Below are 25354 nucleotides of genomic sequence, written 5' to 3'. Positions count from 1 at the left end.
GCACTGGCTGGAACAGCTGAATTTTAAGGTACTCTAGATGGAGTCATTTTTGGCCCTGAATCTTGTTTGAGGAAGTCTTTGTACTGTACTTTAAAGACCTGGTCATTGAAATCAGTTATTGCCAATCAAAAGGAATGGGAGATGTGTTTCAATAGATTTTTTTGCTAGATTCTTATTGAAAAAGTTTGAATCAGTTTCATTTAATTCTTTTTTCTTTTCTTTATTCTTCCCTGGATGACTGCATAATCTTCATAAAGGTAAAAGCAACCACATACACTTCCTAATGATTAGTATTGTCCAGTAGTGGAATGGGCTCTCCCAGGAGGTAGTGAATTCCCCCTTACTGGTTATCTCTAAACAAAAGTTGGCTGACCAAATTTTTGGTAAATTTTAGAAGGAATTCTTGTTTAGGTATGATTTGTATTAGTCGTGCTCTGACTCACTCCCAACTTTGAGATTATGTGGAACTGAGTACCAAAAATTAGCCCATAGGTTAAGTGAATTGTCTGAAGTTTCTTGAGTCACTGGTAGCAGGGTCAGGATTTGAACACCAGAACAGGACTTCTGATGGCACCCAATCTTATGTTCTTTCTACTGTACCATGGGGTCCCAAATCAGTAAGAACTCTATAATCTTCAGATGTAATTGCCAGCACTATAGTGATGTCAGGGTTATGGCCATTTCCTGGAGGCAGTTTCATTCACTGTTGCTTATTCTTTCAGACTTGTAATCTACTATATTAAAATGTTGTTCTACAGATATGCAATTAAAGGCTTGCCCACTACTATTTTTGCTGTATGATTCCGCTGTGTTACTTTTTTCAGTTTCTCTCTTCCCTGAATTTTGTGGTTCAGTTTGCAAGAACTTAGCACAATGACAGGGCTGGTCAACGGCCAAGACCAATGTCCTAACTATAGCTCCACTTGGGTTTCTTTTTGAATTATAACCACAGAACTTGCTTAAATGCTGCCTTTAGCAAGGAGCAGAGTTTCATTCTGAGATACTAGAGAAACTTATTGAGGCAGCTATCCCAGTTATTATACAGAAATCTTTCTGTTAATCACATTTTATGGACAGTCTGCTGTGGCTTGGATGCTTCATTAGTTATGAAGACATTGCTTCTGCACCTGAAAGGCTTACAGCCTAGCTGAGGCAACATTGTATAGTTAGTTGTCTCACATCTATAGGCTCCAGGGTCTTCTCCTATAAATAATTAATTGAACTTAATATCTCCTGCACTTATAATTTTTGATTTAGCTTCTGAGATTAAGGACATTTTACTTTAGCTCCCTTGACTTCCTTCCTCTTTTCCTCCACATTTCTGTGTCCTTATTTGCATTCTCCCTTCTTTTAGTCCCACAGAAAGGAACTGTTCTTACAGCTTACTGATGGATGCTAATGTATCAGCATTGTCTTGGATTCCATGTGTTCTTCCCTTCTCTGGGATCTTGCTCCTAATTCTCCATGGATCCTTCCATTCTACCTACAGATATACTCACAAGCTGGTTTACTTAATCCTAAAAAAAGATTCTCCTTTTGATCCACTTTTCTAAGGCAGGTAGGTAGTACCTTAGATGAGTACCAGATCTGGAATCCAGAAGACATGAATTCAAATATAGCTTCATACACTTATTAGCTAGGTGAGCCAGAACAAATTATTTAATGCCTATTTGCCTCAGTTTCAATATCTGTAAAATGAGAATCCCAAAGTTATTGTTAAAATCAAATAGGATAATAATTATAAAGCAATTAGTACAGTCACTAGAACATAATAAGCATTATATAAATGTTAATTATTTTTAAAGAGCACTAGACTTGGTATCAGGAAGATTTGAATTAAAATCTGACCTCAGATGTATACTAGCATTGTGACTCTGTACAAATCATTTAACTTCTGCCTGCTTCAGTTTTTTCATATGTGAAATGGGAATAATAATAGCATCTATGACCCAGAGTATTTATGATGGTAAAATGAAATTGTATTTGTAAAAGTGTTTTGCAAACCTTATAGTCCTATATAAACATTAGCTATTATTATTTTATTATTATCCCTAACACTTTCACATTTTCTATGCTACAGTCAGACTAAACTATACTGACATTCCTGGAACATTTCTGTACTTTTGACTTTCTGTGCCTTTGCTGACATTGTTTCTTCCATCTAGGATGCCTTCTCCTACTCTGTGCCTAAATCCTAACTATTCATTCTTCAAATCTCAGATCAAATAATACCTTTCAAGATGACCCTTAATGCCAGTACTTTTCCTTTGGGATTCCCTTCAATTTATCTTGTGAAATATATCTTGTTAGACCATAGCTATTTGTATGTTGTCTCCCCCATTAGATTGTGAATTCCTTGAAGGCAGGAACTGTTTGTGCTTTCTTTGCATCTGCAGCTAATCTTAGCACAACACCTAACACACCACAGGTCCATAATAAACACTTATTAATTTGACAGTTATCTCACTAAGTTTTCTTTTCAAGCATTCTCACCTCTTTCTTACATGTCATGTAATATTTTATATTATTTGTGTCATACCTTCCCCATTCCCCTACCCCCACGAGACTGACTCCATAATCACAGGGATAATGTTTTAGCTAAACTTTGTGTCTTCTTCCCCTTGCATCAAGTACAACATTCTGCACACAGTACATTTCATAAATGTCTGTTAAGTTGAAGCATTTTTCGGTCTGCTAAGTGTCAGCTGCATCCCTTACCTGCTTTTCTTTGTTTGCATAGATTTCTACTTGTGCACCCTAATTATGGGAGATGATTTTTCCTGACCCTGACTCCTAATATATTCTTCTTCCCCTCTCTTTCCATTTTTCTGTTAACATCACTGAGACATCACAGAATCACTCCCATGCCTCTGTCTAATTAGACCTCATCTATGACCCTTGACAATGAGAGGGTTCAGAGAAAACACATGTGTCATTTCCTCATTTTCAAATGTAAGCAGTTTATCCTTGTTTAGTCCCTTGTTCATTCATGTTTACCTTTTTTATGTTTCTCCTCACTTTTGTGTTTGAACTTCAAAGTTTCTATGCAACTCTGGTCTTTTCATCAGGAATGCTTGGAAGGTCTCTATTTCATTAAAAATCTGTTTTTCCCCTGTAGCATTTTCACTCAGTTTTGCTAGGTAAGTTATTCTTGAATATAAACCCATACCTTTTGATTTCTGAAATACCATATTTCCAATTCTCTTTTTATATTGGTGATGGCTAAATTGTGGAATTGTGGTTCCTTGGTATTTGAATTCTTTCTGGCTGCTTGCAGAATTTTTTCATTAATTTGGAAACTTTGGATTTTGGCTATGATATTCCCAGAAATTTTAATGATATCTATCTAGGCTTTTAAAAAAAATCATGGCATTCAAAGAGTCCAGTGATTCTTCAATATTTTCTCCTTGAATTCTCTTCTAGGTCAGTTGTTTTTCCAGCCTTATGACTTTGTTTTATTAGTCCTTATTGTGTCTCATGGAGCAATTGGCTTCTATTTGGTCTGCTTTATTTATTTATTTATTTATTTTTGCTTAGGCAAAGCTTTGTTTTTCTTGTGACAAGCTGTTCAATTCTTTCTTCTATAGCTCTCATTTCTTTTCCGTTTTCCCTTCAAGTGCTCTCATTTCATTTATGGAAATATTTTAAACTCTAAAAATTAGTGCTTTATTTTATCCATAAATTTGAGTTGAATTTGTGATTGAGCTGTGTTATTCTTTGAGGCTTTGTTTATAGATAGTTTGGAGTCATTCTTTTAAGCATTTGTGTCTTCAACTTTCCTGCCACCATAATACCTTTTTAGAGTGAGATTGTTTGCTTGTTTGTTTGTTTATTCTTCCAGGCTATGATATTTCCGATTACTTCTCCATCTTGCCTAGACCCCTTCACTTCATATCATTTATAATCCTACAATCAATTGAAATGAACTAATTCCTATTCTCATGGAGCTTATATTCAGTCCAGGGAGATGATGTATACAAAAACAAGTACATACAGAATAAGTACAAAGAGCTAAATACAAGGTAATTAAGGCACTTGCTGTTGGAGTGATCAGATAGATTTGTTAAATGCTTACTCTGCTTCAAGCCCTGTGCTAAGCCCTAGGGTTTCAGATGCAAGCAAAAAAGGACAGTCCCTATCCTCAAGGGAGAAGATAACACATAAAGGAGAATTGGAAAGTAAAAAATGAGAATGGAGACAAGGTGGTGCTTGTTCTGTCTTGAAAAAGAGAGAAATTCTATGAGGTAAAGATGAGGCAGAAATACATTCTAGGCATAGCCAATGCAAAAACTGTGTAGAGGTAGGCAGTGGAATGCCATGTATGGGGAACAGAGAAGGCTACTTTGAAGATTATAGAGTTTGCAAAGAGGAGTTCTATATAATAACGAGATTGGAAAGATAGGAGGGGGGTCACATTGTGGAGAGCATTAAAAGCCCAACAAAGAAATTTACATGTTATTCTAGAGATAAAAGGGAACCTCTAGAGTACATTGAGTATGATATTGCACCTGAGGAAAACCACTGGTTGTTGCTTGAAGGTTAGATTGGAGCTGGAGAGATTTGAGGTTGTTGCAATATTCCAAGTGAGGGGTATTGAAATAGAGTGCTAGCTTTGCAAATAAAAAAAGGAGTCAGATTTGAGAGATATGGTAGAGAGAGAAACAACAGTCCCTACCCTCAAGAAATTCACAATCTAATGAAGAGACAAGGATTATGCTAAAGTCTTGAGTTTCAAAGACTGAAACTAGAAGTGCTATCAATCAAAATATGAATGTTTAGAAGAGAGGTAGGTTTGGAGAGAAAATTCTCTTTTGGATATGCTGGGTTTGCAATGTTTGTCCTGTGCAGGCCTTTTGGGAAATATCAAGACCTGGTCTTTTCCATTGGGGAGTTTAAAACCTAGTTTGGGAGATGTATAAAAAGATGGTTATTAGTTTAAAAGAACACTGCATAGTTACCAATAAAAGAGCACAGACAACTGAAAGAATTTCAGAGGAAAGACAAAACCCAGATTTTTGAAGTTTCCTGCTTCTACTGTTGAGAAATTAGGAGGTAAAGACTTTTATTTTTTTCTTCTGGGTGTATTCTTTATACCTAAAATCACTAAATCAAATCAATAAGCTTTTATTAATTTCTTATTATGTGACAGGCACTATACATTAGAAATAATTTTAGCTTTGTATGGCATTTCTTCCAAAAGTTCATTGAATCTACAGTTCAAGGTAATTAAATTAAATAAATATATAATTTAAAAAACCTTAACCAATACAAATGTTGACCCAATGGAAAGAGAGTTCCATAAGTGGAGTTCTCCATCTTGTATTGCTATGGCCTTATTCCTGAACATTATATAGTACAAATGGATTAGTTCATAAGTGCACCTGTGGGCCAAGAGCTCCATGATTTCTAGATTCAGACACCTGGAAACTTTTCAGTAGGTTCCATTTAAAGAATGAGAAAATTATTGGGATGGCTAGGTGATGACATTTGTGAAAAAGGAAAGGCTTTGTTTATTTCTTTAGGGAAAATAAAAAATCTTGGTGCCAAAGTAACAGTGGCTATTGATAACATCTGTTGGACCCATATGGTTTTAAAATTGTTGTGAGCACTTTCATTGACTACTTAAACTTCACTGTCTCAATTTTTCTTTCTTTGAGCAGACATCTGGCATTTTAAAATAAAACTTGTACAGATATTGTCTTATAATATCTTTAACCTTGATGCCACTAGGAAGCAAATGTACTTAAGTCTGAGTATGGTTATATGAATAATTCATTTTTATGGAAATCAGGGGAGCTATTTATGAACACCTAGGGGTATACCCCAAACTTTAAAATGCTATATTCTTCTCTCACAAGGTTTTTTTTTCCCCTTTCAGCATGGATTCCTAAACAAAACAAAAGCATTGGCTTGTGGGTCTTTCCTGGGGAATGGAGAATTAGATCCTACAAAAAATCTGAATTATACTATTTGTCTTTTTATATTCATTGATTTTAATTTTTTAAAACACAGATATCCTGCAGAGTAAGGCCTTGTACCTAATGGTTATCTGTTTTGCAGCCAAACAATGGAAGTGAATAGGAGTCCCAATCTCTGAAAACTGAATTTGAATTTTCTTTACTACTATAGTGTCATGAATAGAGTATAGGAATTGGAGTAGGAGATAGACCTGAATTAAAATCTAGACTCAGATACTTACTAGCTGTGTGACCTTGGGCAAATCACTTAATCCTTTTGTCCTCAGTTTCCTCATCTGTAACATGAGCTGGAGAAGGAAATGGCAAAACCCTCCAGTATCTTTGCCAAGAAAACTACAAATGGGGTGATGAAGACACTACTGAAAACAACTAAACAACAATATTTATGGAGGTATCAGGAGATATATTTGCCACATGAGTTTCTGGTTTAGAATTTATAAATTAGTCTCATAGTGTGGAAAATTCTATATTCCCTTTGCCACTGGGGTCAGTGGTATAGATTTAACTACTAAGGTAATATATGTTGGAGAGGAGGTGGTTCTGGACTGTTTCTGAAATTTCCCACAAAGTGATTTCCCTATGAATGAGGATTGTTGGACTTTCTTGGAATGCTTGTTCATTTTCTGATGTGGCATAATGACCATTTTGAAATCTCTAACCATCCTTAGTTCAAGGTAGCTAGGTCAAATGGGAAAGATGAGAGCTATGGGAAGTTAGGACTAGGAATTGCCACATCTCCTCCTATCCCTGCAGGGGAAATGTGTGACACAATTTCTACATCAGCTTCTATGACTCTCTTTCTCTCTTCCAAACCATTCCATTTGCATCTAAAGTTGAAATGGACATGGAAGATGAACAAGAGGGTCCATCCCTTAGACTCAGAAAGGGATGCAATAACCATGCTGTTAAAGAATCATCTTACATGGTGCAGTGTGGAAGGCATTTCTTGTTGTTAATGATGATCAGAATGTGGACAAAGTAAACACCAGTGATCAGTGTAGGAAAACTAGAGGGTGAAGTTACCCATGTGACCAGGATGATCTCTGTGAAATTAGAGATCTAAAATAGCTTGGAAATTTAAGAATCCTCCACTTCCTGGGGTTTACTTTCAAATATTTTTCAAATGATACAGTCCCAAATTCCAAATGAATTGTTCTATAAAAGCAAACAAAAATGAATGAGAGAGAAAAGAAAAAAGAAAGGAAATAAATATTTTCTCACCCTCATCTCCCCACACAATATTATTGTGATAAAAAAATTGTCAAGGACTTTAACTATGAATTTCCCTTTGTCAGAAGTTTAAAAAAGTTTTATATACATATATGTAAATATATGTATGTATACACATATGTATATGCATGTGTATAAATATACCTATATATGCATATAAACATATTAACAGAGAATTAAAAGAATTAAAAGTATATATGTCTGTGTGTATACAAATATACATATATGTATATATACATACACAGCAATTTAGAGAAACTGAATACACACATAAAAACACACATGTACATTCTCTTAGGTTCTCTAAATTGCTGTAGACAGCAGTGCAACTTATTCTGAATGCTTTTTAACATTCAAGCTAAGAAATTCAATCCCTTTTTCTGTTCTCCACCCATACTCATTTCATAAGATATGCCAATTTTCAGGTAACATAAGCACCCTCTGTTCCTAGAGACTTCTTTTAATTCTAGAGGAGCAGTGGGTTGGCACAGAGATATTTTACTGCATCTCATTGGCATGTAAACTGTATACACTGGAATCCTTTTCAAGTGGATCTGTCTCTCTCAGTCTTTTTCTCTACTGAATCCAGAATTGCAATAGGCATGTGGTCACATCAGAACAACTTGAGTCTCATTCATATGGGCTCTGACAGAAGACTAGCACGGTGGCCACCAAAGCTTTTGCTCCTGGCTCTGTACTCTAATATTCCCTGCATGAATGATGCCAAAGCATTGCTTTTAAAATGAAATATATGTATATATGTAAATATATATATCATATGGCTTTTCTTCCTGTAGTTTTCCTCCTACTTCTTTTGTTTTATTTTAGGATCGGGATACTCACCATTAGAAGATGATGAAGATGTATATACATATCCTATACAGAAAGGTGAATGCTTTGCTTGTATGCTAATGGCGTGCTGCTCATGCCAGGAACGTTCTTTCCTCCCTTCTGAGCTGACTGAAATAAAGTGACCAGAGGGCATGCTCAGGTTTTGGTGACATGCCTGCCTAAGTGAGAGGACAATACTCAAGGTGTTCCTCACATTCTGATCATTTTATTCTCCTGATTAATTTTTTTTTCTTCACCACCAGGAGTGTCTGTGGCTAATAGAAATGAAAATCAAGCTGGGGGCATGAGGGTCTTTCTCTGATTCCCATGTTCTCCTGGGAATGGTCAACAGTAAGTTGGGAAAATGGAATCTGGAAGTGGTGCAAGTCAAAGGCACTGAGAATGAGAAAGCTTGATTTTCAGAAGTTGGTTGAGAATGCTGGCTTATTAATCAGTCAACCAACCAACAAGCAATTTTGAATCAGCTATTGTGTGCCAGGCACTGTGCTAGGCTTTGGAGTTACAAAGAGGAAAACAAAACAAGTTCTTGGCTTTGGGGAGCTTATATTCAATCTTAGCCCCTGAAATGTAACCTGGAAAATAACCAGACTCTCCTTAAATTAGAGAAACAATTCAGGAAGCTCCAGATTCCTAAATCCTCCTCCACCCCACTACCCAGACGAGGTAAGTATATTTGATAAAGGGAATTACTTGCTATTTTTATTTAAACTTCAGGGAAACCTGGAACTAAGTCATATATGGGCTTTCATTCCGAAATTGACTTTTCTCCTTTAGGAATAATTTGAAGAAAATTAGTGAATAAAGTTCCACCATGGCATTTTCCCCAGGGAACTTGTCCATGCTTTGGCAAGAAGACAGTATTGGATTGTTCTGCTAAATCTGAATTCTTTGGGCAATTAGAGTAGCTTATGCTAGCTCCAAAACAAGTAAAACCTCACATGTTGGGATTTCACAAGGTTTCAAATAGATTGAAATGTATTTGGGGAAAAAAAATCTAACAACTTTGGGATGAAGTATGGCATGGTAGATATAGAGAGCTGGAGAGTTAGGAAAACTTGGGTTCAAATCCTGCTTCTGTCCCATCTGCCCTAACCTCCACCCCTCCTACCCCCGCCACATCTGTCTGTGTGGCCTTGTGTAAATCACATAACTAGTCAATGCCCCTAGCGACTCTCCATTATGTCAGAGAATATTTGTCTATCCTCATTAGTTGAGAAACTATCCTCACTGTAAATAACCTTATACTAAATAAAGCTAAAATCTGATACAAAACAATGCAAAAAAAATCTTTCCTTATACGAAAACATTTTTCTAAGACAGATTTGAAATGGTGGGTGGGTGATAGGAAAACATTAGAAATCCAGTAAGCCTGGGTGGGGGGTAGATGGACTGTTCTGTTTAATTGCATTCCCTAATTAACTGAGGTAAAAAACAAAACCTTTTGTTGTTGTTATTATAGCTACTGTTAATTAACTAGGCTTTAAAAACAAAACTTTCTTGTGGTTATTGGAACTCTTGTTATTGAAAATTTAAAATTAATTGGTGCACATCTGTGTGCTTAGCAAATACAGTGTGTTAAAATAATTGAATCTTTCCTTAATGATTGAGAGTCTTAGAGTATCCCATGGGGCTATAATCATTCCTAACATCAAATCATATGCTACGGAAGTGGAGATGCAAAAGGTGTAGGAGACTTGTCCAAATGAATACTAACCCCAGAAACTGCTGAGTGTATATGTATATAGATATTTGTCTCTTCATACCATGAGCTTTTGTCTTGCTCATTTGCCCATTTCTCATACAAAGACCAAGAAAAAAATATAGATGCCTCAGGAATTTTTAAAAACTATCCCTGAATGAGGTGTTTGCTTTAAAAGAAAGTCCTTTTAGTCTTCTGTGTAAATGCACTCTCAATTCACTTTTCCCCAAAGTAAAGTTTGAAAAACTGAATTCAATCCACTCAGCTGAAATGTTAATTACTGTCATTGCAATGTTGGTAACTTGTCAAAAGAGCATCTCAAAGATCTGTCTTATAAAAAGTAAGCCAATTTGTTGACAGCTGGATTTTGAGCAGTAAAAAGAATCCAAGGGTTTTTTTTCATGCATGTGAAAAACAGCTGATTGTATTTGGATGTTATGCTGCCAGCAATACTGGGGAAAACTGAAGGTAAATCCAAAAGTATGAAGCCTACTAAGTTCATACAGCATCAAAATCTCTGGTTTGTATATCTGGGTAAGTGTAGGATATCATACCTTGTACTTTTTCCTTCTTAAATAATTTTACTTGCAGTTTAATCGAAGTGTATATCATAGCATGCATTAAAAACAAGGAGTAAATTGTTGATCCTGCCTACAATGGTCATAACCCCCCCTTATTGATATATTTTAAGTTTTCCTTTAAAGACTTATAAAATTCTTTGTAGAAGGGGAGAGGCCAGAATATAAAAGTTGATTTGTTCATTTGGAGGGTCAGGAGAAAGAGAAGGGAAGAAGCAGTTATATAGAGCCTCCTATGTGCCAGGCACTATGCTAAGCAATTTTAGAAATATTCTTTTATTCAATCCATTAGAAACTATTATAAGAGATAAACAAGCAAAAGGAAAACAATGAAGATAGGTAGAAATTTTCTTCAATGTTTCTTTGGTGCTACTGGTGATATGGAAATGCTTTCCATATAATTTCATTTCTAGGTCCTCCCAGAGCATTTAATCTGTACTTATCACTAATAGCACATGATCCAGTCTGCGTTAGAGTTAAATTGGGTCTTATAACTTTCTTGAGCTCATACTTGGTTGAGCCATCTCTAAAGAAAGAACAAAGAAGCGGTTACCAATTTTGGTCTAATCAGGTGCCTGTCTACTGAGATTTGTAGTAGAGAAAGAGGCCATTTATGCCATACTTTACCCTGCGTCTAAATTTTATCAATATAGGGATCTTTTGGTGTGGAAGCACCTTTTACAGATGCAGCTTAGCAACCCTTTTGTAATTTACAATCAGTGCCTGGAGCACTAAGAGTTAAAAAAGACCTGGTCATACCTATAAAATATGGTAGAGGCTCTAAGGAGTTAAACTGAGGTCTTTCTGACTCTAAGACCAGATATCTTTGTATTATACCATGTTGTTTCTTATAAATTCTATCCCTGCTACATTTAAAATAAGAAGTGAAACTTCAGAAACACAGATTTGAGTTGGAATGAACCGTACCAGTTCATACTTGGAAAAAGATTACCTTCTAACATACCCAAGATCATCTTGAATTTCCTTTAAGATCTTCAAGAAGGAGAACTATACTTTCCATCTGTCTCCCTTTTGAATAGTTCTGCTTGTTTGGAAGCTTTTATTTAAAATCAAACATAAATTTGCTTTCATGCAACTTCTATCGAGGCAACTTGTTCAGCCTTCTGGGACTAAACAGAATTAATCTTATCTCTCTTATATGTAAGAAACCTTCAAATACTGGAATACAACTATTACATCCCTGAAAATGTTCTCACATTCGAGCTAAGCATCCCTAGTTTCTTCACCTTTTCCTTATGTGGAACAAAAGTCTTCTTGTGTGAGACTGCAAACACTGGAAGAGAGAACTCACCCTGCATGTGTAGACATATGACCTTGCTTAATCAAACTCTTGGCTCTGCCTGACGTGCTGAAATTGCCATTCCCACTTGGGAAGTCCAATTACTCATCACTGGCCATGACTTTGGGACACGGGTGTAAATACTTGGTACATATTATGAGATGCCTGTGTTTGCTAAGGGGAATGGTAAGGCACTGATGCTGCTAAAGGAGATACTGGACACAATGGTTCTTGGTTTCTCTTGCTGAGTAGATATATTAAAGTTGATCCTCTGGTCATTCCTGAATGAAAACGAATTCTTTACACATTCACTGTCCACATGGTGGCACCCTTACTCTATACCTTAGAAAACGTAGGTGCTCCAAGCCAATGAATGAGTCACACCTCAGCTCTGAAATAAGAAACAGGGAAGGCAAAGATCAGCAAGTTTATATGAGCTCTTTGGCCTCTTCCTTGGTAAATCATTTGGAATCAGTATGTTCCCCAATGAGGGATTTTCCCAGCTCACATCTAACATAGTTTAGTTTTCCTTTCTCTTCCTTTCCATCCCCTGTCATTTGGGAAAAACTCACAAGGACAGAGGCATGGTTTTATATGGTCAGCTGATCTTTTTGGACAACCACGGGGGGAAAATACTGTGTATTCATTTTTCAATGACCTTCCTGATCTGTGATTTAATTTGTCCAGGACAATCCTGGACAAATCACTGTCTCTGTAGTACTTCCTTTCTCCTTTTTAAAATGGGGGACTTGAACTAGATGACTGCTAAAGCCTGCCCCTTCCAGCCTTAAATCTCATTCTGTGAGGTTTGGAGAAAGTATTTTGTATGTAGGTTTTGGCGATGTAAGGTCTCATAGGGACCTTATGGTACCGATGACTGTTGGACTTAGCATTAATGCTCTAAAGAAGTTCTCACTCTCTAAAGAAGTTAAGACAAATGAGTTGATGACTTGAGCTGAAAGCTGAGTCTCCTTTTTATAACAAAGCCTTTTTTCAGAGGAAGTTTTCATATGTCGAGAGAAAACTCAACCAGCCAATATTATTTGTTATTGAATTGATTATTGAATGCCTGCTTTGACTGTAACCCTTTACTTGGAACTATATAGCAGGCTCAAAAATATGATTGGGTAGGAGAGAGCTCTGAAATTGGAAGAGGGAGACCAGAGTTTGAACCAATATGCCATTGTGGATAGTGTGCTAAACTGGATATCAGGAAGTCCTACTTACTAGGTTTATAACATTGGACAAATCACTTAACCACCCTAGGCCTCAGTTTCTTTATTTATAAAATTAATATATTGGACCTGATGGCTTCTAAATTTCCTTCTAGCTTCAAATAAAAAAATCCTATGACCCTATGCTTGAATCATGTTCCTGCCAATTGCTATCTGTGTGACCTTGGACAAAGCCACCTCGCCTTTCTGCAAATTTCTTATATGTAAAATGAGAAGTTTGGACTAGGTGATTCTAAAATCTAATTATTCCAAAATACATAATCTTTGTATGCAAGATATTTGTGTTTATTCACATAAATATAAACCTCCAAGGAGCTTCCACTCTAATTAGGGAGAAATATTGCTAATAGTACTTTTCAATTTAATCTAAAAACATTTATTAATCACCTACCATATTGCCAGGCACTGGTACTATTTTTTTAAAAAAAAAGGAAATTTCTGACTTCAAGGAGCTGACAGTCTACTAGGCAGTAAATAGTGAGTGCCTTATAAGTGGTGCCTTAGGAGTCCACTGGAGGGAGAACTTAGTAGTAATTGTGAAGTAGCAGCACATTTTAGAAAACTTCTCTTCATTGTATTTCTCTTTCTTTTTCCTGTTATTCCCAGACACCCCATGGTGCTCTCCCATCAAAGTCAAGTATGGGGATGTGAATTGCAGGGCGCCTCATGGAGGATACTACAAAAATGTCTTGGGGACAAGATGTGATATTCGATGTCGGAAGGGATATGAGCTGCATGGCTCTTCCCAGCTGATCTGCCAGACAAACAAAAGGTGGTCAGACAAGGTTTTATGCAAACGTGAGTCATTTTTCCTTTTTTGAATCCCTTGTGACTTCTGTCCTTGTCCTTTATGATTTTTCTTTTAACAATATGCAATCAGCCTCTACTGTGTACTTGGTATGTAACTAGGGGCTTTTATTAAACATGATTGGGTTGCAAAGACAAAACATCAACAACAACAATAACAAACTGTCCTTGACTGAAGAAGTCAGAGTATAAACAAACTAGGTACATGCTGCCATTTGAATGTGGCTCATGATAATGAAACACCATATTTTGCCTAAAAAAAAGTTCAAGGGAAAAATTCATAAACATTATTTATCTTAGTTTTTAATTTGGCCTTATATTTTAGTGTCTCACCTGAATGCTGGTAGAATTTTTAGGTATAAGAGGCACTAATTGATAGAAAATAAAAGTCCACATCTGATTTTCTCTTCCAGAAAAGCGATGTCCTACCCTTTCCATGCCAACAAATGGGGGATTTAAATGTGTAGATGGTGCATACTTTAACTCTCGGTGTGAATACTACTGTACCCCAGGATACATGCTAAAAGGAGAACGGACAGTTGTATGCATGGACAACAAGGCTTGGAGTGGCAGGCCAGCCACATGTGTTGGTAAGGAGACATTTCAATCTTCTGGAAAGTATAGACATACTTTGTTTAGAAGAAATAATCTTCCCTAACTACTTATCTTTTAATTTTAATTCATAATTTTTCAGTATTCTATTCTTGAGAAGCACCTACAAATCTGAACATTTATATATATATATATATATATGTCTATATATATAGATGAAAAGAACACACTGTATCAGAAACTACAAAGTATATTAATTTGATTTATTTAATTAAGCATAGTTTAGGATTATAGGATAGATTTGGGACTGGAAGGAATTTTAATGACCAATCCAACCCTTCATTTGACAGATTAAGAAATTAAAGTTTAAGGAAGATAAATATCTTGGTTAGGATCACACAGCTAGTAGGTGTCTGCAACTGGTTTGAACTCAGGTCTTCTTGTTGACTCCAAGTCCATTGCTATATCCATTGCTCCGCTAAACTTGTTGTTTTTAAAGTATATATGGAATCCATTACCTTAGTTCCACTTTTTGCCATGTTGTCCTCTGAACCACCTTCTGGTCTATTCTGGGAATTTTCTTTAAATGCTTCATTGATGCTTCTTTCTTTCTTTCTTTCTTTCTTTCTTTCTTTCTTTCTNATTCAATTCAATTCAATTCAATTCAATGTTCCAATTCGGTTGGTGGTGGTATAGCAAACAGATCCATTCAGTGGCCATACTTGATAATATTTGTCTCATGCTTTACCTCTAGTTCATCAACTTTGTAACAATAGGAAAAAACATGTTTCATTACCAGTCCTCCAAAGTTGTTTTTGGTCATTGTAATTTTTTTTTTAAATTTTAAACCCTTAACTTCTGTGTATTGACTTATAGGTGGAAGATTGGTAAGGATAGGCAATGGGGGTCAAGTGACCTGCCCAGGGTCACACAGCTGGGAAGTGTCTGAGGCCGGATTTGAACCTAGGACCTCCTGTCTCTAGGCCTGGTTCTCAATCCACTGAGCTACCCAGCTGCCCCATGGTCATTGTAATTTGTAATCAGAGTGCCTAAGTTTTTCAGAGTTGTTTTTCAGTCTGCTATAGTAGTCATTGTACATTTTTAAAAAATTCAGTTTATCTTTCTTTGTACCATTTCACACATCTTCCCAGGTTTTTCTGAAAATGTCCCCTTAGTCATCTCATAATGAGTAATGATCTTCTACTTATATTCATGTACTATAATTTCTTCAGTCATTCATTAACTGAAATTCCTATAGTTTCTAGTTCTTTGATCCAACAAAAAAAATCACTGCCATTAATATTTTCATATTTTACTGATCTCTTTGGGGTATATACCAAGCATAGTAGCATTATTAGGTCAAAGGGTTTGCATAATTTATTGAATTTTTGTATATAGCTATATTGTTGTCCAGAATGATAGGACCACTTAGTAGATTGAACAACATTGCCTCTTTTCCCAGAGAGCCTTGAACAATTGTCATTTTCCTTATTGTCATCTTTTCCAATCTGTTGGATGTGTAGTGGAATCCTGGAGTTGTGATTTGTTGCATTTTTTTCATATTGGTGTTGATAACTTGTTTTTCTCTTTGAAAATCACCTCTTCATATCTCTTGTCCATTTATATATCAGAGATTGATTCTTATTTTTATGTCTTTAAGTCAGTTCACTATACATGCTGGATGTCAGAGCTTTACTAGAGAAAGTTATTGCAAAGATTTTTTTTGAGTTAACAACTTTTCCATAATTGTAAAATATATTTCCTTTTCTTCTTTCCATTTATGATGTAGACCCAAAAGTTCCCATACTTTTTTGGCCTACCGCCCCCTTTCCAGAAAAAAATATTACCAGCCCCCTGGAAATTAATTTTTTTTTAAATTTTAATAGCAATTAATAGGAAAGATAAATGCACCTGTTGCCATCACTGCCTCCCTGGATTGCTGCAGCACCCACCAGGGGGCAGTGGCGCCCACTTTGGGAATCACTGATGTAGACTTTTCTATATGAGTTATGTGTCCATTTGGAGTTTATGACGGCATATGATACAAAATGTTAGACTAAACATAGTTTCTGCCAGACTGCTTTCCAGTTTTGCCAGCAGTTTTTGTTAAATAGTTAAGTTTTTATCCCAATAAATATTATCCTTCAGTTTATCATTCATTTGCTACTATGTTCAAATGGTTTTGGATCTTGTATTCCTATTTGAACAACTTTTATTTGACCCTTATAAAAGAGTTTACTTTGTAATATAAGTAATTTAAGATCTGTTACTTCTTGGTCCCTCTCCTCATTGTTTTTCATCATTTCCCTTGGGATTCTTGAACTTTTCTTCCTCCAGATGAATTAATTTTTTTAAATAAAGGGACTCAGTCTATTTTTTTTATTATATTGGAGTTGCTTTTTATTTTTCTTATTATATTACTGTCAGGTGGTGCATTGGGAGTAAAGGACTTGGGGTAAGGAAGGCTCATCTTTCTGAGATCAAATCTGACCTCAGATGCTTATTAGCTAAGTGACCCTGGGCAAATCACTTATCTCCATTTGCCTCAGTTTCTTCAACTATAAAATAAGCTGGAGTTGGAAATGACAAAGCACTCCAGTGTCTTTGCCAAGAAAACCTTAAATGGAGGTCACAGTCAAAACACACCTGAATCAACTGAACAACAACAACAAAAGTTTCATTATCTATAATTAGAGTTCTGTGATTGGTTATCTCTGATCAGGTCACTACTTCAAGCTTCTGTCCCATCCTGGAGCCTTCCCAGGTTGTTTCCCAGGCTAACAGCTGTCTCTCTAAGCTCATGCTGGCTTTCCTAGCAGGACATCCCACCCCAGTGCTTATAGCTTCCTGCTGTTTTTGTCTTTTTTTGTGTGTGCAGTGAAAGATTACTAACGTTTCACCCTGTATTTCTTGATCATTAATCCTGTACATTTTTTAGATAATTGTTGCAATATATGTAAGGCTTCTCTATGACATTTGATGCCATCATTCTAGTAGGAGGTCCCAGCTATCTTTTAATTGAACCACCCTTTCTTTGTTCCTCCCTGTCCCCTCAAATATCCATCTCCCCCAAGTCTATTTTGGTTTGAGAAACTCTATTTATCAATAACAGTACTTTGTTGTTGTTCTTGTCATGAAACTGTAATCTCATGAATGTGGGGGCTCTATTAGCATAAATAACCCCTCAGCAATTCAGATCAACAATTCATTGATAACTTATAGTTTCAAAGAGTTTCCTGGGACACTGAGGGGGTAAGGTGATTTACCCATTAATTATATTGCTAGGAAATATCAGGGGGTAGGATTTGAATCAAAGTCTTCCTGACTCCAAGTCCAGCTCTCTGAATACTACTCTAAGTATTCAGTAATAAGTCATATAATATAATGTCTATAGCATGTTATCAGTAGCTCTGTTTCCAAGGCCAGCAAGTAGCACAGGGCATAAAGCAGTGGCCCTAGAGTCACGAAGACCTGAGTTCAAATCCAGATTTATCTACTTACTGGTTGTATGACTGACCAAATTACTGAATCTGTTTTCCTCAGGTTCCTCATCTGCAAAATGGGAATAATTAGTAGTACCTACCTCCCAGGCCCCTATGATCACAACCTGGCTATCATTTTCTATACCTCCTTCTCTTATTCCACATGTTATTTATCACCACAACCTATTGAATTCACCTTATAATGTCTCTTCCACATACTACTTCTCTCCCCTGACACCCCCCCTCAACCAGTGCAGGCTCCCATCACTTTCCCCCTAGAATACTAGAACGAACTGCTCATTGTTTTTTCTGCTTCAGTGATCTGTCCAGGGTCATACAGGTAGTAAGTGAATTTGAATTCAGGTTGTCCTGGCTTTAAGCCCAGCATTCTAGTCATTGTAATTGTGTCTGACTCTTTGTGACCTCATTTAGGGTTTTCTTGGCAAAGATACTGGAGTGGTTTGCCATTTCCTTCTCTAGCTCATTTTACAAATGAGGAAACTGAGGCAAACAGGGTTAAGTGACTTGCCTAGAATCACCCAGCTAGGAGTATCTGAGACCAGATTTGAACTGAAGAAGATGAGTCTTCCTGACTCCAGGTCCAGAACTCTTATCCACTGTGCCACCTAACTCAAGTCTTTCCTCACTCCAGTCCACCCCCAACTCAGCTGTCAAAGTGATTTTCCTAAAGCACAGGTCTAACCATATCATCTCCTAAACTCTACCGATTCCCTATCACCTCCGGAATCAAATTTAAAATCCTGTTGGATGTTAAAAGCCCTTCCTAACATGTCCCCTCTCCAACTATCTTTTCAGGCTTCTTAACCATTACACCATCCTCTCCTGCCCCAATTATCTACTAATACTGACCTCCTTGTGTCCCTCGAACAAGATACACCTATTTCCTATTTTCATGGGCTGCCTCCCATGTCTGCAGTGCTCTTCCTCCTTGCCTCTGACTCCTGGCATCTTCCCTGGCTTCCTTCCATTCCAAGCCAAAGTCCTACCTTCTACAGGAAGGAAGATTGACTGTTATGTGTGAGGAATAGCAAGAATGCCAGTTTGCTTGGATCCCTCTTAGTTCCAGTGCCTTCTGCCTCTTGATTATTTCCTGTTCATCCTGTATAGAGCGTGTTTGTACATGGTAGATTGCAGGCTGTTTTCACTATTACACTACCTTTTTCAGAGCAGAGACTGTCTTTTGCCTGTCTTTGAATCTCAGACATTTAGGAAAAGTGACTAATAAATGTTTACTGATCGACTAATTTAACTTCTCTGGGCCTTAGGTACTTCACCTGTAAAACGGGGAATTTGTAGATGACCACTGAGTGATCTTTGGCAAATCATTTAACTTCTCTGGCCTCAGTTAACTCATCTATAAAATAAGGGGATCTATCTAGCTGGCCTCTGAAGTCTCTTCCAACTCTAGATCCATGATAAAATAAAGAAGCATTTATAAAGTGCCTACTATGTACTAGGCACTGTGCTAAGCCCATTATCATTTCACTTAATCCTCAGGACAATCCTGGGAGGTAGGCACTATTATTATCCCATTTTTACAGGTAGGGAAACTGAAGTAGATAGAATTGAAATGATTTGCCTTGGGCCACACAACTAGTAAGTATAGATTTGAATGTATGTCTTCCTGACTTCAGGCTCAGTACTCTACTTGTTGTTTAGTCAGGTTAGTCCAATTTTCTTAATCCCATTTGGGGTTTTCTTAGCAAAGATACTGGAGTGGTCTGCCATTTCCTTCTCTAGCTAATTTTGCAGATGAGGAAACTGAGATAAATAGGGTTAAGTGACCTGCCCAAGGTCTCATAGCTAGTAAATATCTGAGGCCAGATTTGAACTGAGGATGATGAGTCTTTTTGATGACAGATCCAGAGCTCTAGCCACTGCACTACCTAGCTGCCCTACCCACTCTATCCACTACAGTCACCTAGATGTGGCCTTCATATTCCTTCCAGATTCAAGTCTATGATCATGTAAGGTGTGACAGACTGACTAATGAGCAGCAGTTTTGCTTTTGATCTTGGGTTCAAATACTACTTCTCTCACTACCAGCTGTGTGAGCATGAGCAATCTCTCTGAGCCTCAAACAGTTCTCTAAAACTGATCTATTAAGTCATAGATAGGCTGTGAGCTTGGGAGAGGAGTTCCACAGGGATGACATTATAGACTGTTGATAAAATCTGTCTGTTCCTGAATAAATAAAAGCCGGTGGTGGATACCAATAGAATGGTTTCTCTTAATCAGTAGCGTTTATTAAGTACCTCCTATGTGCCAGGGTCTGGGTTCTGGGGAATCAAAGACAAAAATGAATTAGCTTCTCTTTTCAGAGTTTAATTCTATCTAGAAAGAGGTTATTATAATCATTCAAATTTTATAGAAAATAAATACAAAGTATTTTTGGGAGGGGAGAGTGGAAGGCACTAGCTGCTGAGGTGAGAGGGTAGAGAATCAGGAAAGGCTTTAGGAAAAAAAGTTGCTCTTGACCTGAGCTTTGAGGAAGAGGGGGAATTCTGAGAGATGGAGTGAGGGGGGGGCATTCCAGGCATGGGGTCAGCCAGTGCAAAGGCAAGGAGACTGAAGATTGACTGTTATGTGTGAGGAGTAGCAAGAATGCAGACAGGAAGGAAAACAAGGCATGCAAAGTCTGGGAAGGTAGGTTGGAACCAGGTTGAGAAGAGCTTTAGATCCCACACATTCTCAGGAGTAGCTCTTTTGATAAAAATGAATGAAGACTAGATGTTTAGACTCAAACAGTGGCCCCCCTTCCCCTTTTATTTTGTCTCATCATGGTATAGCTTTCACTTTCTACTCTCTGGCTTACTATGTGCAATCTAGTTGTTCCTTCAAATCATAGAGTTGGTAGAGGACTCTTTCCTTTCTTAGGCTGAAAGGACAAGAGAAGTAAGTTGTGAAAGCTTTCTGCCTCACCATTTGTGGCAAAGGAGATTTCTGGATTCAGTCCTGTTCAGCTTTCCAGAACTCACAAAATAAAGGAGGAAAGTGCTGATTGTTCTAAAAGCACAAGCAGACATGCCCTAAAACTAACCAGATGGCCTTGAAAGACTACCAGAAGGAGAGAGAATTTAGGAACTATCCCCATTATAGGGAGGAGGATGATTTTCAGCTTATAGCTTTTTTCTATCAAGGGAAGGGTCTGGAATACTCAGTGTACTAGTATAATTATAATTAAAGTACTTGGAGAAAGAAAGGAAAATGAGAAAGTCTGTATGCAGATTCTCTTCAGATTTTGATCACAGATACTTGAAGTAAGCCTTTTCCTCCTTCCTTCTCCCATCAAATATTCTGTTCTTTGTAATTTAATATGGAATTAGGCTAATAGAGTTGTTTTATTTTGTGGGCCTTTGGACCTATTTTGGGAGCTGACATATCACAGCTGTGTGTATAGTTCCAAGGTTTCCACAAATAAAGAATGAACAATACATCTTGCCACAACCATTCTTGGGTCCAAAGTGAAGAGAAGAGAGATTGGCTTTGTACTCTGAGGTGGTCAGCCCTGTGGTCTGGATAATTTCAAAATGCCACGAGTTAAAATGAGTTCCCTTGTCCAAACCACACACAGACTTAGGAGCACTTTTGGCAGCTGACACAAATGCATGGTTATTTTAGAAACCAAAGCAGATAAACAACTATGAGCCTCACTGACAGTTAAAAGTAGACAGACTTCAGCAAGAACCATTTCTCCGAGTCACCCCAACTTTCCTTCCCCTATTTTTTAATCCTTTTACACAAAATGTGTCCTTGGTTTATGGAACAATACAGGGAACTAAGATTGAAAAGAGAACTTGGTTGGAAACTCTACTTTGGATATTTAGTGGAGATCAAGGACACACTCAATAGTATTGCCTAATTGTGCCTTTAAAAAAACATATCTTGTCCAGAGCAAGCATTTATTGTTCTTGGGAATGCAGAAGACACAATTTGGCTTTGTTTCAGGGACTGCTTTGTGCCTACTGAGACTTCTTAAAGCCCTACCTAAATGGTATTTTTGTGACTTCAGAACAGGTCCTAGAATTAATTTAATTCAACACCCATTTTATTAGCACCTACTAAGTACCTCTCTGAGATCTGGAAGAGACAAAGATGAAATCTTAAACAGCCTCTGCTCTCCAGAAGCTTACATTCTTCAGGAAGAGAAGATACAACATTTACACAGAAAGATAAGTACAAATTGAATTGAAGACTCAGAGTTAACCAACTAGGAAGAGCCAGTAAGAGTTTCCCTTAGGAGGTGGTGTCTAAAGCTGTGTAAAAATATTGAGGATCCTTTAGCTTTTCAATTGACTTGGCTTTCCATGATGATTCCTTCAGAAGTTTGCCTGGGGTTTCCAGTGCTATTTGCAGATATTCTTCTGGAGAGGCAAAAATCATTGGAGCTGAAAGCAAATGTTGGAGTTTGGCCTATTGTTTTCCTTATTGTGTCATATTTGGCAAATGCAAATTGTAATATAAAAGCTGAAAAGCAGGATGGCTTAATAGGGGAGTAGGCAAGGAGTCAGGCTTATAACTCTAGAGCAGGAAAGGATCTTCTTTGAGGCCAATACTCTCATTTGCAGAGGAGAAACTAAGGGTTAGGGTTAGGGATTAAGGGATTAAGTGAAATGAAAAGTGAAATGAAAGGGATTAAGTGAAATATGGAGGGTCATACAATTAATAACTTTAATTCCAAGCCCAGCACACTAACTTCAGTACACTATTATGCCACTTAACTGCTTTGGTTTTCATCTTGGTTCTCTCACTAACTGTGTAACTTTAGGAAAATTAATTTATTCTCTGGTCTCAGTTTCCTCATTTGAAAATGAAGTGGTTGAGGCAGATGATTTCTTAAAATAAAAAAAAAATTTTCAAGTAGCAAGTATTTTGGTTAATTTGTCCCTCTCTCTTCCCCAGTCCCCTCATTGAACAAAAAGTGAAACAAAACAAAACAAAATCTCAGATCTCAGAATACACATCTACATAGTCCAGCAAAACATTAGCTGTGCCCAAATATTTATGTCTCATTTTAAATTCATCATTTCTTATCAAAGGGTAATTGGTATCTTCCTTCTTCTTTCTTCTTTTGGACTTGTTTGTCATTGAATTGATGATGATTCTAAAGTCTTTAAGAATTGTTTTTCTCTATACTGTTTTCATTCTATAAACTGTTCTAGTTTTGCTTACTTCAATCTACATGAGTTCATAGACAAGTGAAAAACTTGTCATTGGTACTGTGTGATTTCTTAATATACATTAATTGTATAAACTTCATCTGATTTTTAAAATAATGTTTTATTTTCCTCATTAAATGTAAAAAAAATTAATATTCACTTAAAAAAGTTTTGAGGTCCAAATTCTTTCCTTTCGTCTGATCCTCCCTCCTTCATTCCCAACCTGCACCCTCCCCCCCAGATGGTAAGTAATCTGATATAGATTTTACATGTGCAATCATGTAAAACATTTTCCTATATTAATCATTTTGTGGAAGAGATAAAAAATAAAAAAAGAAGAAAATGAAAAGTAGTATGTTTCTGTTTGCATCAAGACTCCATCAGTTCTTTCTCAGAGGGCAGATGGCATTCCCATCGAGTTTCTGGAATTGTCTTAGATCACTGCATTGCTGAGGATAATTAAATCTTTCAAAGTTATTCATCAAGAAATATTGCTGTCAGCGTGTACAATAGTCTTCTGTTTTTGCTCTCTTTGCATTAGTTCATGTAAGCTTTTCTGGATTTTTCTGAAATTATCTTACTTGTCATTTTTTACAACATGGTAACATTCTATTATCATTATGACAGTTTGTTCAGGCATTCCCCAATCGATGAACAACCCCTCGTTGTCCAATTCTTTGCTACCACAAAAAGAACTACAATAAATATTTTTGTACAAATAAGTCTTTTTCCTTTCCTTTTTTTGATCTCTTTGGGATATAGGCCTAGTAATGTAAACCTCATTTTAAAGACTTTCCATAACATGAATTTGAGGCTAAAAAGTTGCTAGATGTATATTTCCATAGTTGAGGATGCTGGCTTTTATTCTTGGAGTTCTCATAAACTTTCCCAAGTATGGCTTTAACTGTTTTTGGAGAGCGTTGGAACGTTAAGTGATAGAGAGGCTACAGAAAATGAATCTGCCAGAGGCTTCCTGAAGGTTCCAAATGCTTGGAAGCAGCTAAATAGCTATCTTGGCTGAGTTAAGAGAAGAGCCACTGACAGGACAAAGAGCCCTAAGGCATAAGGGAAATGATGTTCTGTTACATTTTAGAAATGGGTGATGAAAAACAACAACAATGAAAAGCAACCCAGTAATCTATTTATATAGTGCTTTAAGGTTTGCAAAGTGATTTCTTCATAACTACTCCATGACAGAGAAAGGCTAATCTTTATTATTGTAATTTATAGATGAGGATACAGAGGTTAAATGTGACAAGTCTATGATTACACAGTTTGTGTCTGACCAAGATTAAAACTCAGTTTTTCCTTAACTCAAGTCTAAATCTGTCTCTCTTCACCTTCCATTCTTTGCTTTTACTTTCCCCTCTGTGGTCAAGCAGAAAAAGTGTAATCTCACTTGTTAAGTGAGATGTTTGTAAAGTACTTATCACAGTGCTTGATATATAGGAGGAACTCAGTAAATACTTGTTTCCTCTCTTCTCTATCCCCTTCTATTTCGTTTGACAATTTTTCAAATCTTTGAAGAAAACTGTCAGGTCTCTGCTATGTTTTTTATCTCCAGTTCCTGTTGACTCTATGAAGTTCTCCAGTTAAACAATATTTATACAAAAATGGACCATTGAGAATGGAACACGGTATTCCATATAGGATATGACTAGGGAAGAGTATGGTGGAACTTTCACATGGATAGTCCTGAGCACTCTGCCTAATAATGGAGACCAAGATTCCATTAGCTTTTTTTGGCTGCCCCTTCATATGACTGATTCAGATTGAGTATGCAGTCCACTAAAAACTCCAAATCTTTTTCACCAGAAATGTTATCTAATCAGTTTTCCACATCTCATACTTATGTCGTTGCATTTTTGAGCCTAAGTGTAAGATTTTGTTTTTATATTATTAAATTGTGAAATGCCATTATTTGATTTTATCCATAGTTTTATTCTACTCAGTTCTTACTGGACTCTAAGTATGTCATTTAACATGCTAGTTAGCCCTTTCAGCTTTGAGTCATTTTCCAAAGCAAATACATATGTCATCTGTGTTGGGATCAAAGTGGGGGGGATTAAAATCTAAGATTGTGACTTAGTGTTTCAATGTGTTCACATCATCTGGCCCAGTGGGATCACTTACTCAATAGTGAAGGATGTCTGTTTCTATAGTAACAACATTTTATTCCATTATTGGAAATTTGTGGTAATTTACATAACTAATGGTGGCCACTGGTGTTTAATAATTGGTTTGGATTGCTGGAGGATAAAATGAAAAGGAAAGTCGGATGTTTCATCTGAGAAAGAAAGCAGGATGCTTGGAAATAACCTTATTTTGGTGGTTGGTGTTTTGATTGTCTTTCTTCCTGCCTCCCACCCTCTGTTCCTCCTTTCCTTCCCTCCTTCCTTTCTTCCTTCCTTCTTCCCTCCCTGCCTTCTTCCCTTCCTCCCTTCCTTCTTCCCTCCCTCCC

General features: G+C 36.9%; 1 protein-coding gene across 1 annotated transcript in view; it reads left to right on the top strand.

The window, feature by feature from the left end:
- SRPX (sushi repeat containing protein X-linked) overlaps positions 1-25354 on the top strand; it is a 93607-nt gene that overhangs the window by 42463 nt on the left and 25790 nt on the right. The window contains exons 2-4 of the mRNA XM_044666840.1: positions 8037-8096; positions 13479-13670; positions 14093-14269. Coding sequence (XP_044522775.1) covers positions 8037-8096; positions 13479-13670; positions 14093-14269 — 429 coding nt within the window. The remainder of the gene's footprint in view (positions 1-8036; positions 8097-13478; positions 13671-14092; positions 14270-25354) is intronic.

The sequence above is a fragment of the Gracilinanus agilis genome, chromosome 3, assembly GCF_016433145.1.
Source record: "Gracilinanus agilis isolate LMUSP501 chromosome 3, AgileGrace, whole genome shotgun sequence".
Lineage (NCBI taxonomy): Eukaryota > Metazoa > Chordata > Mammalia > Didelphimorphia > Didelphidae > Gracilinanus > Gracilinanus agilis.
This window is presented reverse-complemented; position numbering and strand designations above follow the sequence as displayed.